The sequence below is a fragment of the Asterias rubens genome, chromosome 1 (assembly GCF_902459465.1).
Source record: "Asterias rubens chromosome 1, eAstRub1.3, whole genome shotgun sequence".
Classification (NCBI taxonomy): domain Eukaryota; kingdom Metazoa; phylum Echinodermata; class Asteroidea; order Forcipulatida; family Asteriidae; genus Asterias; species Asterias rubens.
Window position 1 is genome coordinate 8,501,565 of NC_047062.1, and position 20,136 is coordinate 8,521,700.

The 20,136-nt window shown below is 38.0% G+C and overlaps 1 protein-coding gene across 1 annotated transcript in view; it reads right to left on the minus strand.

Moving 5' to 3' along the window:
- Positions 1–336: 336 nt before the first annotated feature.
- Positions 337–20,136, minus strand: part of LOC117289800 (FERM domain-containing protein 1-like) — a 41,544-nt gene continuing 21,744 nt past the window's right edge. Inside the window, exons 6-15 of the mRNA XM_033771041.1 lie at positions 12,272–12,351; positions 11,299–11,485; positions 10,297–10,452; positions 8,767–8,832; positions 8,000–8,068; positions 7,556–7,632; positions 6,334–6,431; positions 5,119–5,325; positions 3,047–3,175; positions 337–2,429 (exon numbers count right to left, since the gene is read on the minus strand). Coding sequence (XP_033626932.1) covers positions 1,489–2,429; positions 3,047–3,175; positions 5,119–5,325; positions 6,334–6,431; positions 7,556–7,632; positions 8,000–8,068; positions 8,767–8,832; positions 10,297–10,452; positions 11,299–11,485; positions 12,272–12,351 — 2,010 coding nt within the window. The 3' untranslated portion in view covers positions 337–1,488. The remainder of the gene's footprint in view (positions 2,430–3,046; positions 3,176–5,118; positions 5,326–6,333; positions 6,432–7,555; positions 7,633–7,999; positions 8,069–8,766; positions 8,833–10,296; positions 10,453–11,298; positions 11,486–12,271; positions 12,352–20,136) is intronic.

Here is a 20,136-nt window from a genome sequence, read left to right on the forward strand (position 1 = left end):
CAACTCTTTGTGTAATCACTCCCAGATTACAGTGCAAGGCACATTTATGAAGGTTCCTCCATTTCAATTCCATACAATATTGGTTTGCAATACTTAAAAATTTGCATGGTGGAAAAACAATCTAGTTAAGTCTTGCGGTAACACCATGTTCATCGTGTCGTGGCCTAGTGGATAAGAACATACTGTTCAAAGCAATGAGTTGTTTCCCCATCGATTCTTTTAAGAACCATTACAACTCATAAGAGAGATTTATGTGCAAGGTGATACAACAAAGCTAACTACAAACAATGCTTGGGAGTAGTCGGTAATGTTTAGAAACACAGGAACAAGTTTAACATTTACATGAATACTGTTAAGTCTAATATAGTCTCAACCCACAACAAACCAGCAACAACAACAAAAACCAGAATGAATACTTCAACAAAACTACATCAATGGGACGGAATGTATGTATTGTAAACTTCATTATTATATTCAATATCAGTTCTTTACTGAATGTGTAAATGTTTCTGTAACAAGTAATAACTACAAAATATTGTTTCCCGAACGTGAAGTATGTTAAAGATCAACTTGAACGAATTGAATGTTGTTCTTTTGTCATAGAAAGGTAACGAGTGTGTAATGATTGCTTATAATTGATGAGAACTCAATAAAAATGGTTTCATAGTGTAAACAAATAATTCACATGGCGATCAGTATCACGCAAGGCAAAAAAGCTGAGTTTCACAAAAAGCCCTAAGCGACTAGGAATCAAAACAGCACTGTTACATCACACAACAGACTCGATCCAAGCAACCAAGACAAACAACCATCATCAAGAATAGTCAAATTAGTTGGATTTCAGTCAAGTTGATCTTTAAATTGATAATTCTGACGGGAATTAAGGTAAATGAGAGTTTGATCATACTGGTTCCTTTCGCTTTGTAGGGTTTCTCCACAATTACCCGATACTTGGTAAATAATTATAAATACATTCTTTGTGGTCTCAAATTAGTCGTTGAGATGGGTTTCATTTCTTTGTTAAATTGGTTTTGTAGATGGTTCCCAATAAAAAAAATATAAACCAACATTTAAAAAAAAAACTAATCCTTTCTTAAATTTAAATTTTGCTTAAAAAACCCAGAACTTTAATAAATATCCTTTGATAAAAAATACTGTAGCAGCGAAAACTATATTCAAAAACAAAGAGTTGTTTTATCGTAAAATTGTTCAAGCTTGTTTAGGTAACTTCTCTATCACCAAGCAAACAAACCCACTTTGTTATTAAGGACTCGCTGAAAACCTTTTCTGCACATAATTCAATAAGAAAGGGTTTATCTGACCTGAAAAATTTAATGATTTTTTTTTTCGCTCAACAGATGACGAATGATGACATCTGACCTTTTGATGACCTCTGATACCACAAATAACACAAATTAGTACAAATAAAACTATATGATTAGAAAGGGTTACACATTATTCTTGTGGATAAAGTTATTTCACAAGATGTCAAGACAGAAGTATTGGCACTTCGTTCTGCACTGGTCCTGGTGATAAATTTGGTGCCGATAACGACACAGCCTCTTCCTTAATGGCCACCGGTGCTCTACCCATCGTTAGAAGCTGTTCACTAGCGTTTATTTTACTGGGTAATGTTTGACATTTAATCCGTCCATCGCTTCCGCCCTCACCAAACGGTAACCTGGACTCGTATCGACGCGCGTCGGACAGGTTGTTAAGTGTGTTGAGAGTTTGGTGCTTAGTGAGCTGGCGTGTTGGGTAGTCCTCTGTGACTGGGGAGATGATAAGGCTGGAGGAGGTCGCATGAAGACGTTCCGTCATGGAGCCGTGCATGTCGGACTCGATGGAGCTATGACTCACCAGAGTTGTCAGGGAGATGTTGAGATCTTGGCTAGCCCGGACTTCATGCATGGAGCTCTGGCTGCTTGGTGTCTGGCATGACTCTGGATCGGTGTAATGACTGTGATCCTGAGTTGTGGTTTCATCGTCATCCTCATCCTCCTCCTCATCGTCCTCATCATCCCCGTGCATTATCTGTTGTTGCTGCATCAACAGCAATGAGCGATCGTTACAAAGAGCACTCAGCAGGGGAGTGTGTAAATCCTTATTCGCAATCTCCGCTTGGATCAACTGAGTGTCGATCAGAGTCAGATGTCTCGAGGTGGGTCTGGAACCTGAAGACGTGCTGCCCGACGTCCTGGGATCCCGTCTCGCTTCATCGTCCGATAGCCAACCAAGTTCACTGTTTCTGCTCTGCCGATTAGAATGACCCGTTGAGGAGGAGGTGACATGCATTTCCATTGTTTGTAAGTCGCTGTTGAAAACTGGATTTGTTTCTGGAAGACTGCGATGGCTCGCTGTTTCTGATACAGCGGCTGAAACTCGGTTACTAGACTCAGCAGCTGAACCTCGGTTGCTGGACTGACCACCTACATGTAAATAAAGGTTTGCAAAGAAGGAAACTAATTAAAGAGCATGAATTAAAAATGCTACAAAAAATTAACCCTACCAAACAGTGTCTCCATTTCCTCACACACTTATGAAAAAACCTTAAAAGACACCTCTGAAAAAAAAAACACATGTAGGTTCCAATTTCATAGAGCTGCTTAGGCACAAAAAGTAGCTAAGCACAACATAATTATGCTTACCAGAATAAAATTACCGGCCGAAATATTATGTCTCATGGAGACATGCATCATTTGTGACTGGTATCCTGCTCATTTCTGCTGAGCCAAATAAGAAGCAGTATTTGCTACCTTAGCAGCTCAACGAAAGTGGGCTCAGATTGGGAGCAGACTTCCAGACCCCTGATGCAATGCAAGATTGAATCCAACTTTTGCAATTATTGTGCATGAATTCAGCTACCCTCAGTAAATTTTGATAGACATAAGACGAATCCATAAGAACAATCAACCTGCCAATCGCCTAGTGCCTTGTAATTTAATAGCCTGGGTTTCTCTCCCAACCCTGATGACATACTGGAATGGACATACTGAATGACAAGTCCTCAGACAAGTCCATAAGATCAATCAAACACGCCACGTACCTTGTAATTTAATAGCCTGGGCTTTTTCTCCCAACCCTGATGACATACTGGAATGGTGTGACTCGTATAATCCATAAGGATGCTGGGGAATACAGTTGTGCCCTGTACCGAACAGGTACTCATCTTCAACTGAAACAAAACAAGTCAAACTTTGTAAGAGCTTTGTTAGAGTGTAAACAATTCGTATAAATGAGGTTGTATACTCCCAGAGAGCTAAGAAAGACTAATTGAATGTTATTGGCTCAATGACAAGGGCACTAAAATGCAAAGCACAATGAGACGGTTATTGTGACATGCGCTATATACAGGCATGAGAATGGGTGATGATAAAAAACAGGAGAAAAATTCAGTTTATTGGAAATGTTAATATCCCATCATTTTTGTGTGCGAAGCGCGCAGCGCGAAGTCCCTTATGGCCGGGGTCCAGGGCCCGCTTAAGGGCCCTGGGAGCTCTGGGTACTTTAGAAGCTCTGTGGTGGTCTCTGATGCATTTCTGACACCTATTTTTCCAGGTAGAAGTGAGCTACTTTTGTGTGATTTTTCCTTTTTTAATTTTTTTATAATAGGTTTAAGGGAAAATAAGGAATGTAAAGCTCAAAGAATTTTGGGTTCGCCTGTGATTTTGTTACAATTCCGGAAAAAGAAAGGGGGAAAAAATAATAGTAATAATATTTTTTTTTTTTTTACGATCTTATCCCTTATTTCTGCCCTTGAAAATGCTTTTTTTCTCACCAAAAACCATTTTTATAGGTTCTTGATTTGAAATTCGGTTGTGTAAAAGAAATTCTTTTGCAATTAAATGTTTGTGATTTTAACGATCCGTCGGCGACGCACATTTTAAAATATGAATAGGCCTATATATTTGGCGAGAGCGATGTGTTTTTGTGAAAGAGGTTGTTATTCAGCATAGGGTATAACTGGAACGAGGTTGAGATTAGACCCCAACATAGAAATAGAACCAATGAAGAAAGCACGTCGTCCGGACGTACAGTGTGTTCGCTGGTTCCCAATATATCTTTCGCTGGTTGTGAGGCAATAACAGGTGCCAGCTTACCATGGCCTGCCGGCAATCTCAGATTCGTGCCGCGCCGCTCATTGGTTCGTGTGCAAACCTGCACGTACACAGTACACAGTACACAGTACACATGGTGCAAACACGTGCATTGTTTTTTCAGAAGACTTTCAAAAGTCTCCACACGTGTTATCTTTGCTGCACCAGCAAGCGCATTACACGCAAACATTATTGAACCGTACCACTATAAACGAAGCAAGGAATGAGGCAAGTTTATACATCTGTCGCTGCTGCTGCATGCATGCGCGATGCCAGGAAGACAACAAGCCGTAAATTGGGCCAGCTGCTGGACGGCAATTTATTGTTTAGGTGCCGGTATTTCATGAACGACGTGTGGGGATCCGCGATAATAACAATTACAAAGGTAAACTTACATTGTCTGACTAGAGAAGAGGGATTAGAGAAATCCAAATGTATACCCCCAAAAACCTACCCCCCGAATTTTATAGCAAATTCACATCGAACTCGGAGACCACAATTTTGAAAGGAAAAAAAAAACGGAATTCCGGTTTAAACCGGAAGATTCTCATGCCTGTATATAAGAACAATGGGGGTCCCTTCTACATTCAGAGGCCTTTGTGGTCTGTGTGGTCCCAAAACATCATTCTCTTCTCAGGTTCCAATATTTTAAAAATGTGTAAGACGTGACACTCTATAAACAACATGTATTGACACCATCACGCTGCCATCTTTGAGGTAAAACAATGAAAAATTCACATCTTTGTAACAAACAGGTTTTAGTATTTATACTTTAATTTTCTCATTTTGGCAAACACAAGAATAAAAACCACAGAAAAATGCAGACAAGAGAACAGGTAGTGTGCAAATTTTTCTCCTAACTCCGCAGGACTAAAAAGGACAGACGACACAGAAGGTAAACAAAGCAAAGCAAAAGCAATCTTTTGAAAACTGCAATTTATATACACAACAAAAATTCTACAAATCGTGACTTTAAATTCAGAATCGTCACTTTAAAATCCCTCTCCACCAGGCCTCTTACCTTCGCTTAAGCTTTTCTCTAACGGTGATCTCTCATCTGACACAATACCTGATGTTGTGACAGAGCTGACGTTGCTGACGACTGAGCGCCGTTGCAATTCTAGCTTGGTGGTTGAGATTTCACCAAACGACGTGGTGGTGACGGAACTGTCGAGGTCTGACCAGGATATATCTCCGCTGATGTACGACTCACGATACTTGTTTTTCTCTAATAATAATAACAATAATAATAACAATAATAATAATAATAATAATAATAATAATAATAATAATAATAATAATAATTTATTTTTTATATAGCGTCTTACAGAACAAAATCTCAAAATGCTGTACAGTATTTTACATGTTATAAACAGTAAGCTAAAAAGAGTAAGCAAAATTACATTGTACAATAAGAATGACAAAAACAAACAATGACATACACCAGTACGAGACAATCAACAATATTACACCACAGAAAAGGCAATGAAAAATATGCAAAAATTCAAAGATAATGTCTTTTAAAAAGAAATGTCTTTGAGATGAGTTTTAAAAGTTGGTGACAGTACTCAAATGAATGGGTAGTTGATTCCAAAGAGTAGGAGCATAAATAGAAAAAGTCGATTATTACAGATACAAAAATTAATTGACAGTTGGTCACTAAATGAATTTACTGTTTAATTAAAGGCAAAGTATACCTTTGATGTTTGGAATCGTTCACATAGTTAAATCTTACATAAAATGTAGATGTATATCATAAAATCTGGAGCGAATGTCCTTCGCAGAAAGAATAACTCGTAATAGGAATACACAATCTATGAAGCGTTACTGTCAATAGCGCTTCTCAGGTTCAAATTTGTTGGCAAAAAAGTTTACATCACCACATTACTCCGAAGTGAAATGTTTCTCATTATGCTTAAATATATCAAGAGCTGCTGTTGGCTTCTAACCAAATTTTAAGAGTGATTACCAAACCTATAGCTTCCCTTTTAGAACGACTGCAAGACACAAAATCAATGTGTCAAACATCAAGGTCTTCACATATGTTGTATTATACATCCTCTATTTTACACATCAAATGAATTATCCAGATTTTTGTTTTCTTCCTTCTCTTGCGAATCTGCTCACTTCATCATTTCAAAATTGCAGAAATCAATTTGGCATGCTTTAGATTATGACAAAGGTTATTGTGGGAGGTCAAAGGTCAACAGGAGAGGTCAGAGTTCACAACACTCACCTGTTGCACTTTCCCTTTTCTTGGCCCTGTCTACTCGTGCTTGTGTTTGCATCTGGAAGGTGTGTGTCAGCTTGCACAACCTCAAAAGATGTTTCGACCTGAAATAAATAAGAACACCAGATATACAGATGTAAACTTCCATTTCAACACGACAGTTTATGAGACCACTGTCTTATTTTGACCCCTTGCACAATGCAGAATGTACCTCTACCAATTTCAACATTGTAGGGGTCCTTTGTGTACATTTTGACTAAGGGAATAAAAGGGTAGCGACGATTTCTTCAACGTACGTTTAAAGCCGGCAGGGTCGGCGGCCATGTGATAAAGGCCAGAGCAGAAGGCGAGGGCTTTTATCGCACGGCAACGACCCATTCATAAATGCCCTTTTGTTAAAAACCGTTAACAAATTCAGTTATAGCAGTTTAACAATTGAAAATTCAAGGTTTTAAATTTTTTTTCTCCAAAACTTTGTGAAGAATCTGTTTGAGGCGCTTGGGTTGTGTACGCGCACGCACTTAGATTACGCGCAGATAGCTAAGATTTGCGCGTTCCGCGTGATAATCTTGCGCGCCCAACACGCAGAAGCCAGCTCAGTGTGCATAAACAGAGCTCCAGTGTGCATTAACAAAAGGTTTATGCACACCCACGTGACGCGCTCTCGACCAATAGGAGTAGAGAAACTGTCTGGGGTATTTATGAATATTAAATAATTCTGGTGATGAAAATCAGGATGTCTATCAGTGAACTTAATCACTGTAGCTTACAAGCATGAGGAAACACAGGGGAAACCCCTACTCTGTCTTCAGACATTGCCATCATATATTATTATTATTATTATTATTATTATTATTATTATTATTATTATTATTATTATTATTATTATTCTGACATATTTCTGGTAATAAGAAACCAAGGATGTCTCATAAGTGAACATCACTACAGCTCACAAGAAAACCTGTAAACAAGAATGCTTGCTATGTGAACCAGAAACACTAGGGTTAATCCCTACCCTTCACAATAAGTGTTTTTGTTTAATGTATGTGCTCTGTCAATCCTAGTACATTGGACCTATTGCTTATTACCCATCTGAAGGACATAGAAATCATGGTAATGTTTTTGCTCAAGGACCAAGACTGGGACCCGAACCTCCTGCTGAATTGAATTACTAGAGCTCAAGTCTGGTGCTCTTAAACCGCTTGGCCATGCATGACACAACACTTACTTTGCTTCACTGCTTGTGTAGTACGTAATCTTCCTACCGTCTGCTACACCCTCCACTTGGAGTTCAAACTTCTTTTTCTGTCAAAAAAAAAGAGAGTAAAGATAAGTGTTTACCTTGTGGTAATTTGGACAAAACAATGAGCATGGTGGTCATCACTGAAAGTAGCAAGGTGAGACAACTTTTGCTTGCTTGCAATAATTGAGTAGAATTTGTCTTTACATGGACCCAATTTCATGAAGCTGTTTAATAGCAGAATATACTGCTTGACAATTGTATTTGCTAACCAAAAATTTAAAGGAGCACCAGTCGCAACAATGCAAATCTCAAGTATTTTTTGCTGGTAACCGTTTTTTGTGCTAAGTATGACATTTCTGCGCTAAGCAAGTTTATGTGCTTACAGACTTTTCAAAATTGGGCCCTGACTGTAAAATTACATTGACTTACCTGTAAGACTAGCCTCTTGATAATGCCCCAGGAGTATTCACAGAGTAGATACTTGCCCTCACCAGAATCCTATACAACAGACACACATAAAACATTATTCCTATAGGCCTCAGTTTCGCTATCCCATTGGTGGAGAGCGCGTCACGTGGGTGTGTATAAACCTTTGTTTATGACCAGTAAAAAGTTTTGAAAGATGTGCGTGACTACGAGCTTGCACCTGTGCTTATAAGACAGTTTCTTCATTCCTATTGGTCGAGAACCCGCCGAGGCCTGGTTCTTGATAATTTACCTCGACTTTGTCTCGGTAAAATTATCAAGAACCAGGCCTCGTTGGGTTTGAACCACTAGTTGAAACCTCTTCACCACACATTGATTCCCTTATTAAACTCTGAAATATCACAGATAGCACAGGGGAAACGGGGACTTTAAGATTGAATGTATGACGGTCAACCCTCACATTAGAGCTAGATAGCTCAGCAGGGGTGGATTTCACAAAGATTTAGGACTAGTCTTATCTCGAGTTAGGACCAGTTACTTGTCCTAACTTAGGACTACCCATGCAATTTGTATATCTCCTAGGACTAGTCCTAAGTTAGGACTAGTCCTAACTCTTTGTGAAATCGACCCCTGGTATCGCGTTTACACACCAATCCAGAGCTCTCAAGTTTAAATCTCATTTTAGTCAATTCTTCTCGAGGATCACCAAAAATTAAATTCCCTAAAACTGACATTCATTATAGCTTTGATATCAGTGTGTAAACACTTACCTCATAGAGTTGAATCCCTCTGGTGGAAATCCCAAGCCATATCGATGGAGTCTGCTCTGTTTTCGTCTGTAAACAGAAATTTATGAAAACAAATGTTTCAAGAGAAGGTATACATTTCATAATAGCTCTTAAAATTAATGGCAATTAAAACTTATGGCTAGAAGCCTACACCAGCTTTCGATAGTAGAAAGAATTTTGAGAAACATTTCACTTAAAAACAATGTGATTATGTAAAAAGATATCAGTTTTTATGCCCCTAAATTTTAATTAGAGATTAGATTGTGTACCCCTCTTATACGGGTATTATCTTTCTTGCATGGACATACTCGCTCTGGATTTTTGGCAAAAGCTCAAAAAAACTACCACCATTCGAAACAAAATTTTCACACAAAAGTTTTATTGTAAACATCTACATTTATATTAGATTAAAACAATTGAAACAGTTCCAAAAACCAAAGATTATACTTATTCACTATTGGTAATTACTTTAAAAAATCTTATTAGCATAAAACCTTACTTGGTTACGAGTAATGGGGAGAGGTTGGTAGTAAAAAACTTTGTGAGGAACGGCTCCCTCTGAAGTGGAGTAGTTTTCGAGAAAGAAGTAATTTTCCACGAATTTGATTTCGAGACCTCAGATTTAGAACTTGAGGTCTTGACATCAAGCATCTAAAAGCACACAACTTCTTGTGACAAGGGTGTTTTTTCTTTCATTATTATCTCGCAACTTCGATGACCGATTGAGCTCAAATTTTCACAGGTTTGTTATTTTATGCATATTTTGAGATACACCAAGTGAGAAGACTGATCTTTGACAATTACCAAAAGTGTCCAGTGTCTTTAAACTCTATATTACATCTGCACAGATATATTAAACACATGCACAGTAGGCCTACTACTACTATCCCCTTAAATGTAATAGTTACTTGGAAGAAGGGATTATCCCTTCTACTGTCCGACCATTTAATATCATCCACTCTGATTTTGAATGATAGACAAACTATGCTAGCCTGAAATATGATATCATGTGGTGAATGCTTACCACAGTACATACATCTGTTTATAGTTACATGTAGGTCAGTGCACACATGATAAAAATAATAAGTATAATAATAATGTATGGATTTATAAAGCCTTAGCCTACATTCTAACACGCATTACTCATGGTGCTACAGCATCGCATGTTCTCGAACAGTTGGCTATCTTGCTGGGAAAATCATTCCAAGAGGAGGAGGGTAAACATTCACAGCACATGTAGATAAAATTTCAAATGGAGAAAAGTCTAGATGTTCTATTTCCTGGGACATGGTTATTTTAATCAGCTACGATTCCAATAACCGGCACTGCGTTGAGCAGAGGAATATATGAAAAAAGGGAACAGTAATTAAAATATATTAAGTGCACTTACACGTACACAAAAATGCTTTTTAATTCTGCCTCATTCATATTGATTCTAAATCAACCAGGTAATTGATAGTGGTAATCAATATCACACAGGATTAAGTGCGGGTCATCGACCAAGCTACAAACCTTTTTCAGCCGATAAAAGTGCATGACATGCTCGATGGTGTTGGATGCCTCTCGAATGAACGCTCGCTGCGCATAGACTCCCGTCGTGCCCCGTTGGTCGCGGTGCATAGATGGAACGTGCTTCACAATATACGCTTCACCTCGTCGCTTGATGACCTATGAAGTAACAGGGTAGAAAGGAATGTTTAATCAATTGTCTCGGTCACAATGAAAGGATTCTAAGCGATTATCAGATTTCAGATGTTTTTTGTGTACAGTGGTTCTGTTACAGAGATTCTATGATTATCAAGTTCCGTTTTGAGACAAAAGGAAAGAGTTTTTTTGAAGGACATGTGGTCACGGTCACGGTTTACGCATGGTATACGGGCATTTAGTTCTGCCAGGAATAGAGTGAAATACAAATCCTCAAATTTGTAATGGTTCAAGGATACAGCTCATTAAATTTAATCTTTCAACCCCCCCCCCCCCAAAAAAAAAAGAAAAAAATCAAAAGAATATTTTTCAAGAAATCATATTGAAAGATTAATGATTTTTTTCTTCACTTCCAGTCTATTTCTCATTAAGAAACAATAAAAAATATGCTTATTTGTACTCACAAATAATAATTTTGTTAAACCTAATATTTTCTGAACGATGAAGATTTAACACTGCACAACTTGTTATCAGGGTACATTTAACCAAGCTTCAGCTAATTTTACAGTTGTTTCCATCTCTTCTCCTAAAGCATTCTAGAAACCTTTGTCAAAGCAAAACCAGCAACTTTCATGGCACAATGATTTTTAGGCAATGCAGTGCACAAAGTAACTATGCCAGATTTCATTGTTCTATGAAACCTGGTATAGTTACATGTTTTTTTTTTTTTTGTTTTTTTTTAAAACTGTACTCGGTTTCCCAAGATGTAACTTCGGTAGATTTTTAAGATGGTGCTTGTGCATTTTGATACCACAATTTACTAGGAATCATTAAAACCCAGTCCAAGAAAACAAACTTTGTGGTCCTTACCCAATCTGGAAAGTACTTGCGTGGATCGAAATACTGCCCTCTATGGGTGTCCTCGGCATAGTTCCCGAGGTCTGCTTGAAGAGCGTAGGATGCGAGCACGAAGCAAGCCTCCTCCCGACATAATACTGGTGCGGATAACACGTTTTGTTTCAGTTGTAAGTAATAGTGATGCCTTGTCAGATCCTCTCTGTAAAACGAAACCAAAAATTACAAACTTCATTTAGAAAAAAATTACTTCCAATTGAATCAAGTGAGATTCTGATCCAACTGAAAAAAAAACCAAAATATTATTAAATGCTACATCCTCAAGAATGTTATTGTCAGCAATTCCTGAATGTTTTCAAAACAAAAAGCACAAGCATAAAGCAATAAAATGAACAACTGGGTATGGACCATTCTTTTGCAACATAATCTGATCCCAGCCGAAAGTGTGTTTGGCAAAAGTACAAATGGCCTTCATTGCAAACAAAATACAACCGTTTGGCATTTGATACAATGTTTCTATGAAATTAAAATCCTCATTTCTGATAAATTTATTTTATTCCCAAAAGTGAAAAAAAATCCAATGTTCAAAGGGTTTTAATGTTTTACAAGGGCAAATATTAAATGCCAAACCAGTTATAAATTTTTTTGTTATTTTATTAATTAATTTATTTATTTGAATGATTACATATCCAACAGCACAATTACATGTTAGTGCCAGTAACAGAATGGTTAGGAAACAACAAAAAATGCTCAGTTTTAGTTCTGGCAGGAAAACCCCCACAGAGGAAAAAACCCACGCAATCAGGTAGGAACTGAAAACCCATTCTACATGCAAAGTCTGAGGTGAGACTTGAACCGGGGTCCACAGAGGTGAAAGGCAGGGAAAGAATCACTGAGCCAACCTCATCTCCATGCGTTACTCAAGGCCGCCCATACAAAACGGTGGTCAATGTTTGTACACTAAAATAAAGGCTAAAGTAATACTCACTTGATGAGAGACACATGCTCTACGTATAATTGCACTCGGAAGTAAACATTGAAGATTGAGCGACCCGAAGTATCAGTCACCTGTCAGTGGAGGAAAAAAAAAACTTAATGAATAATTTTGGGTTGAATAACGAAAGGACTTGCGCAGGACTTGAACCTACGACCTACAGATTAACGTGCCGGCGCTCTACAAGTTGAGCTATCCTCCCATAATATTGGTGGTCTCCCTATTTTGACAATATCTTTGTCCAGGGGTGCCAGTCAGAAGCCATTCAACCTGTTACTGCTGTATAGCCAGGGATCAAACCCAAGTTTACGATCAAACCAGAGAAGCAGCAGCAGAGGGATCACCTTCAAGGGATACAACTTATTGCTTCATTAATCAAGTACATGTAATAAACCACAGGTAGCCTACACTTTATCACACTGCAGACCAGGGGGGTCGATAACTTAGGACGACTTGTCCTAGGACTCTTTAGGAGTTGTTAAAAATGTAAGGCTAGTCCTTAACTCATGTTAACTAGAGATAAGACTAGTCCTTAACGATTTGTGAAATTAACTAGAGCTAAGACTAGTATTAACTAGTTTTCTTTATAACAGTGAAAATGAAAAGCTTTAGTTATCCTTCCAGAAGAAGAAAACCGTTTCAGCCTCAATGCGGTCAACACAGTAAGGGAAAGAACAAAAGATGGCTGACCTATGACAAAGATATGCACGCGGACTTAAGGGCAGTGGACACTACTGGTAATTACTCAAAATAATTTTTAGCATTATACCTTGGTGACGAGTAATGGGGAGATGTTGATAGTATAAACATTGTGAGAAACCGCTCCCTCTTTCACGGATTTGTTATTTTATGTATATGTTGAGATACACAAAGTGAGAAGACTAGTCTATGACAATTACCAATAGTGTCCAGTGTCTTTAAACCTTTCAATGTAATGTTTCCGCGTGTGTCGTTTCACAGATTGTGTATTCTTATTACAGTTTATTCTTCCTGCGTGGACAAACAAACTCCAGATTTTCAGCAATATCTCAAAAACACTACCACCTATTGTCTACAAAAGATTTATGAAGTATTAAAACAACCACGTTGTTCCAAAAACCAAAGGTATACTTTGCCTTTAAGGCAAAACAGTCAGTTTCTATTTCTATCGCCATGGTTTGTCATGCCAAAAAAAGTTTCATGTAAATGAATGGTGATGTGTGTGGAAACACTCAACCCTCATATAAGTTGGCTTCCATCCCAACCCAGAGAATGGGTTTGCCATTCAATGACCACACAACCGCCCAAAGCAAAGAAGAAACTCAACCAAGCTTTACATTCCAACGTCCACACCTACAGAAAACAATCCACCAGCAAATAATTGACATCCACCCAAAGGATATCATCAAAGATGGCCCAGAGGCCCCTAGCAACCAGCTTCATTAACGATTGTCCTACAACATGGATTCACGTAGTATTGATTCGTCAATTTCCGGAATCACTGATGAAGGGGAGGGGAGAAATAACTCAAGAGATTTGCCAGAGTCAAAAGAAAAAGGACCCACATAAATTTGCAACAATAATACCACCAGTGGGGTCGGAATGTTTGAGGTGAAAGGGCCCTCGAAGCACACCTGGGAAATTCTCAAGAGTGCAGCGATTGCCTTTGATCAAAGTTTCATTTGACTGGGGTTTATATCCCAAAGGGATTACCCCAGAGTGAACCCCCTGGACTAACTAACTGTACACATTCATTTGCCTGAGGGCACTTTTTGTTATCAGGAAGTTTTGCATGTATTGGAGGATGAAGAGTGGTTCCATACTGATTGTGTATGAAGACCACACATTATGCACAAAAGTAAAAGACTAAATGGAATTTTGTAAACAAAACAATTGTTTTTAACCTTTTGTTTAATTCATAGAGCACACTTTTTATTTTAGGTATACTTTTAAAAGCATTTGTTAGAAACATGTAGGCCTACACAATGCGCATCAGTTGGTGCAGGGCAATCATGTGCCAAATGGTTCTACTCTCTAATGAGGTTCGGACAGGTTCCAAGCATGGATCCTGGCAGAAACCATCCCAGTAAAGGTGGCCTTCTTATTGCTGTAAATTTAATCCATCCCAGAAGATACAACAAATCACTTGCTCCATGGTTTATTTATCAAATCTTGGCCTTTGATCATTTTGTTCCGACTTCCCCTCTGATCTGATACAGACATTCCTGTTCCTAAAAGACATTTCCATCTTCAGGAGACCCACTCCACCTGAACTACATTAACATTTTTAAGCTAACAATTCACACGAATGTCTAGGCCCCCCTAAATAAAAACTAAAAACTTTAAAGCCAGTGAACACTTTCTGAACAGAACAAAAATTAAAAGTTCACAGATATACCTACAAATAACGTACAGGGATTACAGAAGGTAATGGTGAAAGACTTCCCTTGAAATATTATTCCATGAAATGCTTTACTTTTTGAAAAAAAAACATTAAAACAGTTATTGATTCTCGGTATCGAGAATAACAGATTTATTTTAAACACATGCCATGACACAGCGAAACGTGTGGACACAAGGGTGGGTTTTCCCGTTATTTTCTCCTGACTCCGATGATCGATTAATTTTCACAGGTAGGTTTGTTATTTTATATAATGTATAAGTTGTGATACACGAAGTGTGGGCCTTTGGAGAATACTGTTTACCCATGTTGTGCGATTGCTTTAAATAATAATAATATTATTAAATAAGGTAAAAGTCTTGTGAAATATTTTGAACGTGTAAATTCAACAGTTCTAGCAAAACAATAGTGAATAATATGTACCAACACCTGCTTCCATGACATTGCAATTTGTAAATGTATGCACAATGCCTGATAAATATCAGACATGTGTACTGTACATTGCACATGTACAGTACACATTCACCCATGCTTTACTACGTACACACAATGGTGCTTGACACTAATGCAACATGCCACACATGCAATTCCTATCCCCTAGCTTTTAATGACAGGCGAGGACACATTCTTGTCTGGGGTCCTTCACTACCTGTTGATTAACGGCCACAAATGTGTGCCCACATTATTAGTTTCATTTCTGGCAAGGTGGACCTTTTTGTCTTTCAAATGGCACGCACAATTCATAAGGACACATTCTTTTAACTATTACCCCCACTAGGAGACTGTGGTTTAAAGGAGCAGTAGACACACATTTTAACTTGAACTAAACTAGGCTCAATTTCAAGGTGGTCATTATTACCACAGAATGTTGTGCTTTCGGCAACTTGTAAAAGACTTTCACAATGGCCATGGGCAGTAGCACATTAATTCCATGGTGTACAAACGATTGCACAATTGTGCTTATAAGAAAAAGGTTTTTAGCGAAATTATAAAGATACAACAATAGTCACATGTGAAAGTTTCAGCTGAATACAGTGTCTACTTGCTGAGAAAACAGCAAAAACCTATCACGGTATTTTCACAAGTATGTTGAATCCATGTTTTAAGTGAGGTGACAGGGGGTACCAACTGCATCTCTGGCCAAAGCATTTGACAAAAGACACGAATAACTCAGAGTTGAAAAAAAAAACGAAAAAAAACAAAAAACGATTCAATGCACGGCTAGTTCTTAGATTCAAATGTTTTTGAGTGAAAGTTATCCAAACCATACTTTGAAAGGAATCCCTTCCCAAAATAGTTTTAAAAACTGTCACCAGCCACAGTGTTTCTCACCAAGTACGTGTTTATGGTCGTTAATGTTTTTGAGGAATTTACCACTCAATGACAGTACCTTTAACTTCCCTGTGGTCCTCCCATTCAGACCCAAGGTTTCCCCCACTTGCATCAATTCATAATAACAGCCCTGCTGCCGAAAATCTAGAAGGTTTTTATTCTCCAGCAGAATGCCTTAAGTTTGCATAAAAGCTGACAGGTAATTGGTGACGTCTGTGGACCAACAAAGGTTGGTGTGCAGAGTAGAGGCTCTCTTTGGCAAAAGACCTTTCCTGTCTTTTATTCAAAGCAACTCTACAAAATGCATCGTGTGTTTATGCACGTGTCAGGCCTGGTTGTAAAACGTGCGAGGTAGTTTTTCCTTAGTAAAGAGCCCCTCTAAACTAAGACCTACGAACGAATGCCAGGTTGTTGTAACAGGCAACACATCTTTTCCATAGTAAAGAGCACTACTTTGAGGTTAATTTGAATTTGCACTAGAACATTTCAAGGGGCACCAAGGTAAAAGCCAAGGGGCATGGAGGCAAATGCCACCAATGAAGTGTCAGACCTCTAGTACATATTTTTATCAAAATCTCCACTTTTGAATATCTCTCTCTGATCCAAAATGAAACTCCCAAGAAATAATTTGTGCAAATAGGACACCAGTGCTGGTAGCCTTATTCTGGTTACAAGCATTATTCCGGTTGTGCTCAAGCAGCTCTATGAAATTGAGCCCAGGGCAATGAATGAAGGCCATTGCTTCTGCCCATGAATTAGAAATGAAACTCTGGAATGTGTCTACTTTCAGTTGACTTATTTAGGGTCTGGTTAGGACTGATAGCAAATGGTTCATTTCCCATGCATTTTTATTAGTGTAGCTCTGGCAAGAAACACAATTTGAGGGGCCCGGACAGAGAATGTTTACCGAGAACAGTTTCAATGACAAAAAAGTATTGGAAACATAACTGCAGTGTTACATTTACAATTTACAATCGGGAAAATCCATTATAGTTGACAACCCCTTAGGCAAAGTATTCTTAGACGACTGTACCAAGGGTTGGTCTGATTCTTAAAGGGGATGTCTACCTTTGGCAAAATACTTGTAGTTTAAGCTTGGACAGTATTACTTGATTTGAATATCTGAAATAAATGATTTTGTTTATTTTCTTTTTTCCCTTCGCTCATTTTTTTTAAAAAGCTGGGTGAATTAACTGTACCCTCCATGGGTTCCAGTATAAAGACACACACAACAAATACAATTTTGACTTAGTAAACAATGACAGACAAACAACATTCCTACCGCCCCACATAGAAATGTAATCAATCTCTTAGTTTTTGCAATCATAATCATATCATACCCAAAATGAACAAATGCATTATTAGACTATGACGAAAACAAATTGGAAAATGTATTGTATTCTCAGCAAACAATGATTGCTCAGTACAGGTGCAAACAATAAATGTACAAGTAGATGGTGCACAATTGTGCATAGGCCCTACGCATTTGGTTCAGTGTTGTTGTCAAAAGAACTAATTAAACCTTCCAAGCTTAGCTTTGTAAACATGTAGGCTACATGTACAGTGTGTTTTTACAATTGTGCATCCGCTAAGTAAAGAGATGTATACAGGGAACCAATTAGTAGCAGAAATTTGTCCACACGGGCATGATAGAAAACACTGTATTTAATGCAAACATGTAAATATACATCCATGTACTGTACACTGTCTTGTGCAGGTTTTCAATGTTCAAATAAACCCTGATGTATCAAGAAGGAATCATCGTTTATATTGTGTATTGTGTTTATGCAAGGGAGCTTTTCTCTCTATAGTAGGACAATAACAACTGAATAAAATTGAATTGAATTGAATTGAATTAATTAATTAATTAATTAATTAATTACTTAATTCAAATTAAATTTAAATCGATAGACAAACTTTTAAAATGTTGGTAGCATAGCACAAACTTCCACACTCATCAACCAGAGACCAGACGTAAACAATTTGTGGGAATATACTCCAGGCCTTTTCCCTGATGGAAAGAGCAGGCCAAAACCCTCTCCCTGGCAACAACAGAAGAATCTTTGGACAACAAACTCTTGCTCATTTTACTTGGGAGTGGAGAGACCCAGGGTGAACATAACAGGGCAGTTATTCAGAAAGCAGTGTAAATAAACACCGGACATGTTGGGGTTGTGAGTAAGGGTACACCTTACTGTTTAGGTAGCCCATGTTTGGCTGGAATCACAGGGTTCCTGTGTTGTTATTCCACCACTTCTTTGGGATTGGTTACATTACGCCTGGGATCTTTGAGGCCGATTTCCTGAGGGCTTGAAATTTCCGCATTACTTGCCAACAAGTGGTATTAAATTTTTAAAAATGTTAAACGTGATCTTTGGTTTGTGCTTCTTGGAAGATGGTGCTCACATGTTTTTTGGTGATTAGTTAGTAGTAATTTTGATGCATTTGTATGCAGCCTTTTGCTTATTTACACCAGGGAAATTGTTTGTTGCATTATGTATCTGGAAGAGGCCCACTGAAGATAAATGCAGTACACAACAGTTCATAACAAGTAGACAACATCAACTTGCACAGGAGGAACAGATAAATGTTAGACACAACTAAAAAAAAACATGCTTTTTAAACTTTCGATTTTGCAATATATGCTATCTTTCCCCCAACAAGGTACATGTTCACTTTGACAAAATGGGACGGGGTCAGTATTGGTGCTTATAGACTTCATCATTTCACACACAAAAATTGCCAACTGTACTACCCTAAGCCCAACTAAATCAGTGCAAGAGAAGGAGCGTGTACAAAGCACCGCCACAACGCCACAGCAACACCAGTTGGCTACCCATCAAAGTTGTCGTTTTAGTAGCGACAGGGGAGTCGTGGTGTTTCTAGCTGTGTACTCTGGACAGACATTTATGAAAGTTGTAAATCATAATAGCATGACTGAAGAGGGTTTTAACAGTAATGATGTACGCAAAATGTTTTGATGCGAGTAGGGGACTAAATATCTCAGCCCATGTAGCCCCCAAGATAATAATAATATTAACAATAATAATATACAAGCATTTGTAAAGTGCACTTTATCTGTGTGACATTCAAAGGTGTTGGTTAAGAAATGATGAAGGTTTTTGGTTGTTCTTAAGGTACTTTTGTTTTTTACAATGTGTTTTGCGTTTTTTATTATTTTATCACACTTTTTTTTTTTTTTGGGGGGGGGGGGGGCAGGGCTTATTAGTTAGGGCCCTTAACCTTACATGTAATTAAAACTAAACAAAATCTAGTTCCATTTTTTCTTTCATAGAAAGCAGACACACCAAGTTAATAATTGTGACCACTTTGACACACAATGTTTATTCCCAAGTCTACAATTTTGATGCTCTTTTTGTAGGAACCGATCATAGCCAATGGTATATTCCCTGTTAACCACATGTACATTGTTATTTTTGGACACCAAATGTTGATGTAAAATTTCACCCCCTCCATTCTCATAGGGGTGAAATCCTTGACATGTACCCGATAATTAGTTGGTAAGTGTGAACACAAGCTTGAGACATTTAAGAGACCGGTGTAAATGGGTCAACAACAAACACAATGGAATACTGTAGTGTACTCCGACATTTCTTACTTCTGTTCAAATACAGGTATGGCTGCTGTGAAGGAACGTTAAGTGTGAGACCTAGAATCTATGAATAAGGTAAGAGACCTGCTGTGTGCGGCTTCCTGACAAAGACACAGTTCTTCAAGTCCCAGGACCAAGACACACTTGTAAGACATCAATCAAAAGGCTTGTTCAAAGCAGACTGTGTTCAACTGTAGAAAATGGAATTCTCTATGGTTCAACCCCAACAATTTAGAAAAAGTTTGAGCAGCAAGGGATTGCATTAGTAATTTACCACATGTGGTACCTAGGGAAAGTCAGTGCTGCCCAAAACATCTGAGCTAGGATCTACATATTACACTTAAGATGAACATAATGTTAAACAATGACATTTCCACATTTTGGTATATTGAGAACAGTATCCTCAACACTAGTGAAGCAGTTCAAAAGCCCTTTTACTTTGTATTGGAAGAAAATAACAGTAACTTTTCAAAAGACAGACACAAAAAAAAGTCTGAAATCAAATTCAACTCTGAAAATTAACATCCGTTCACA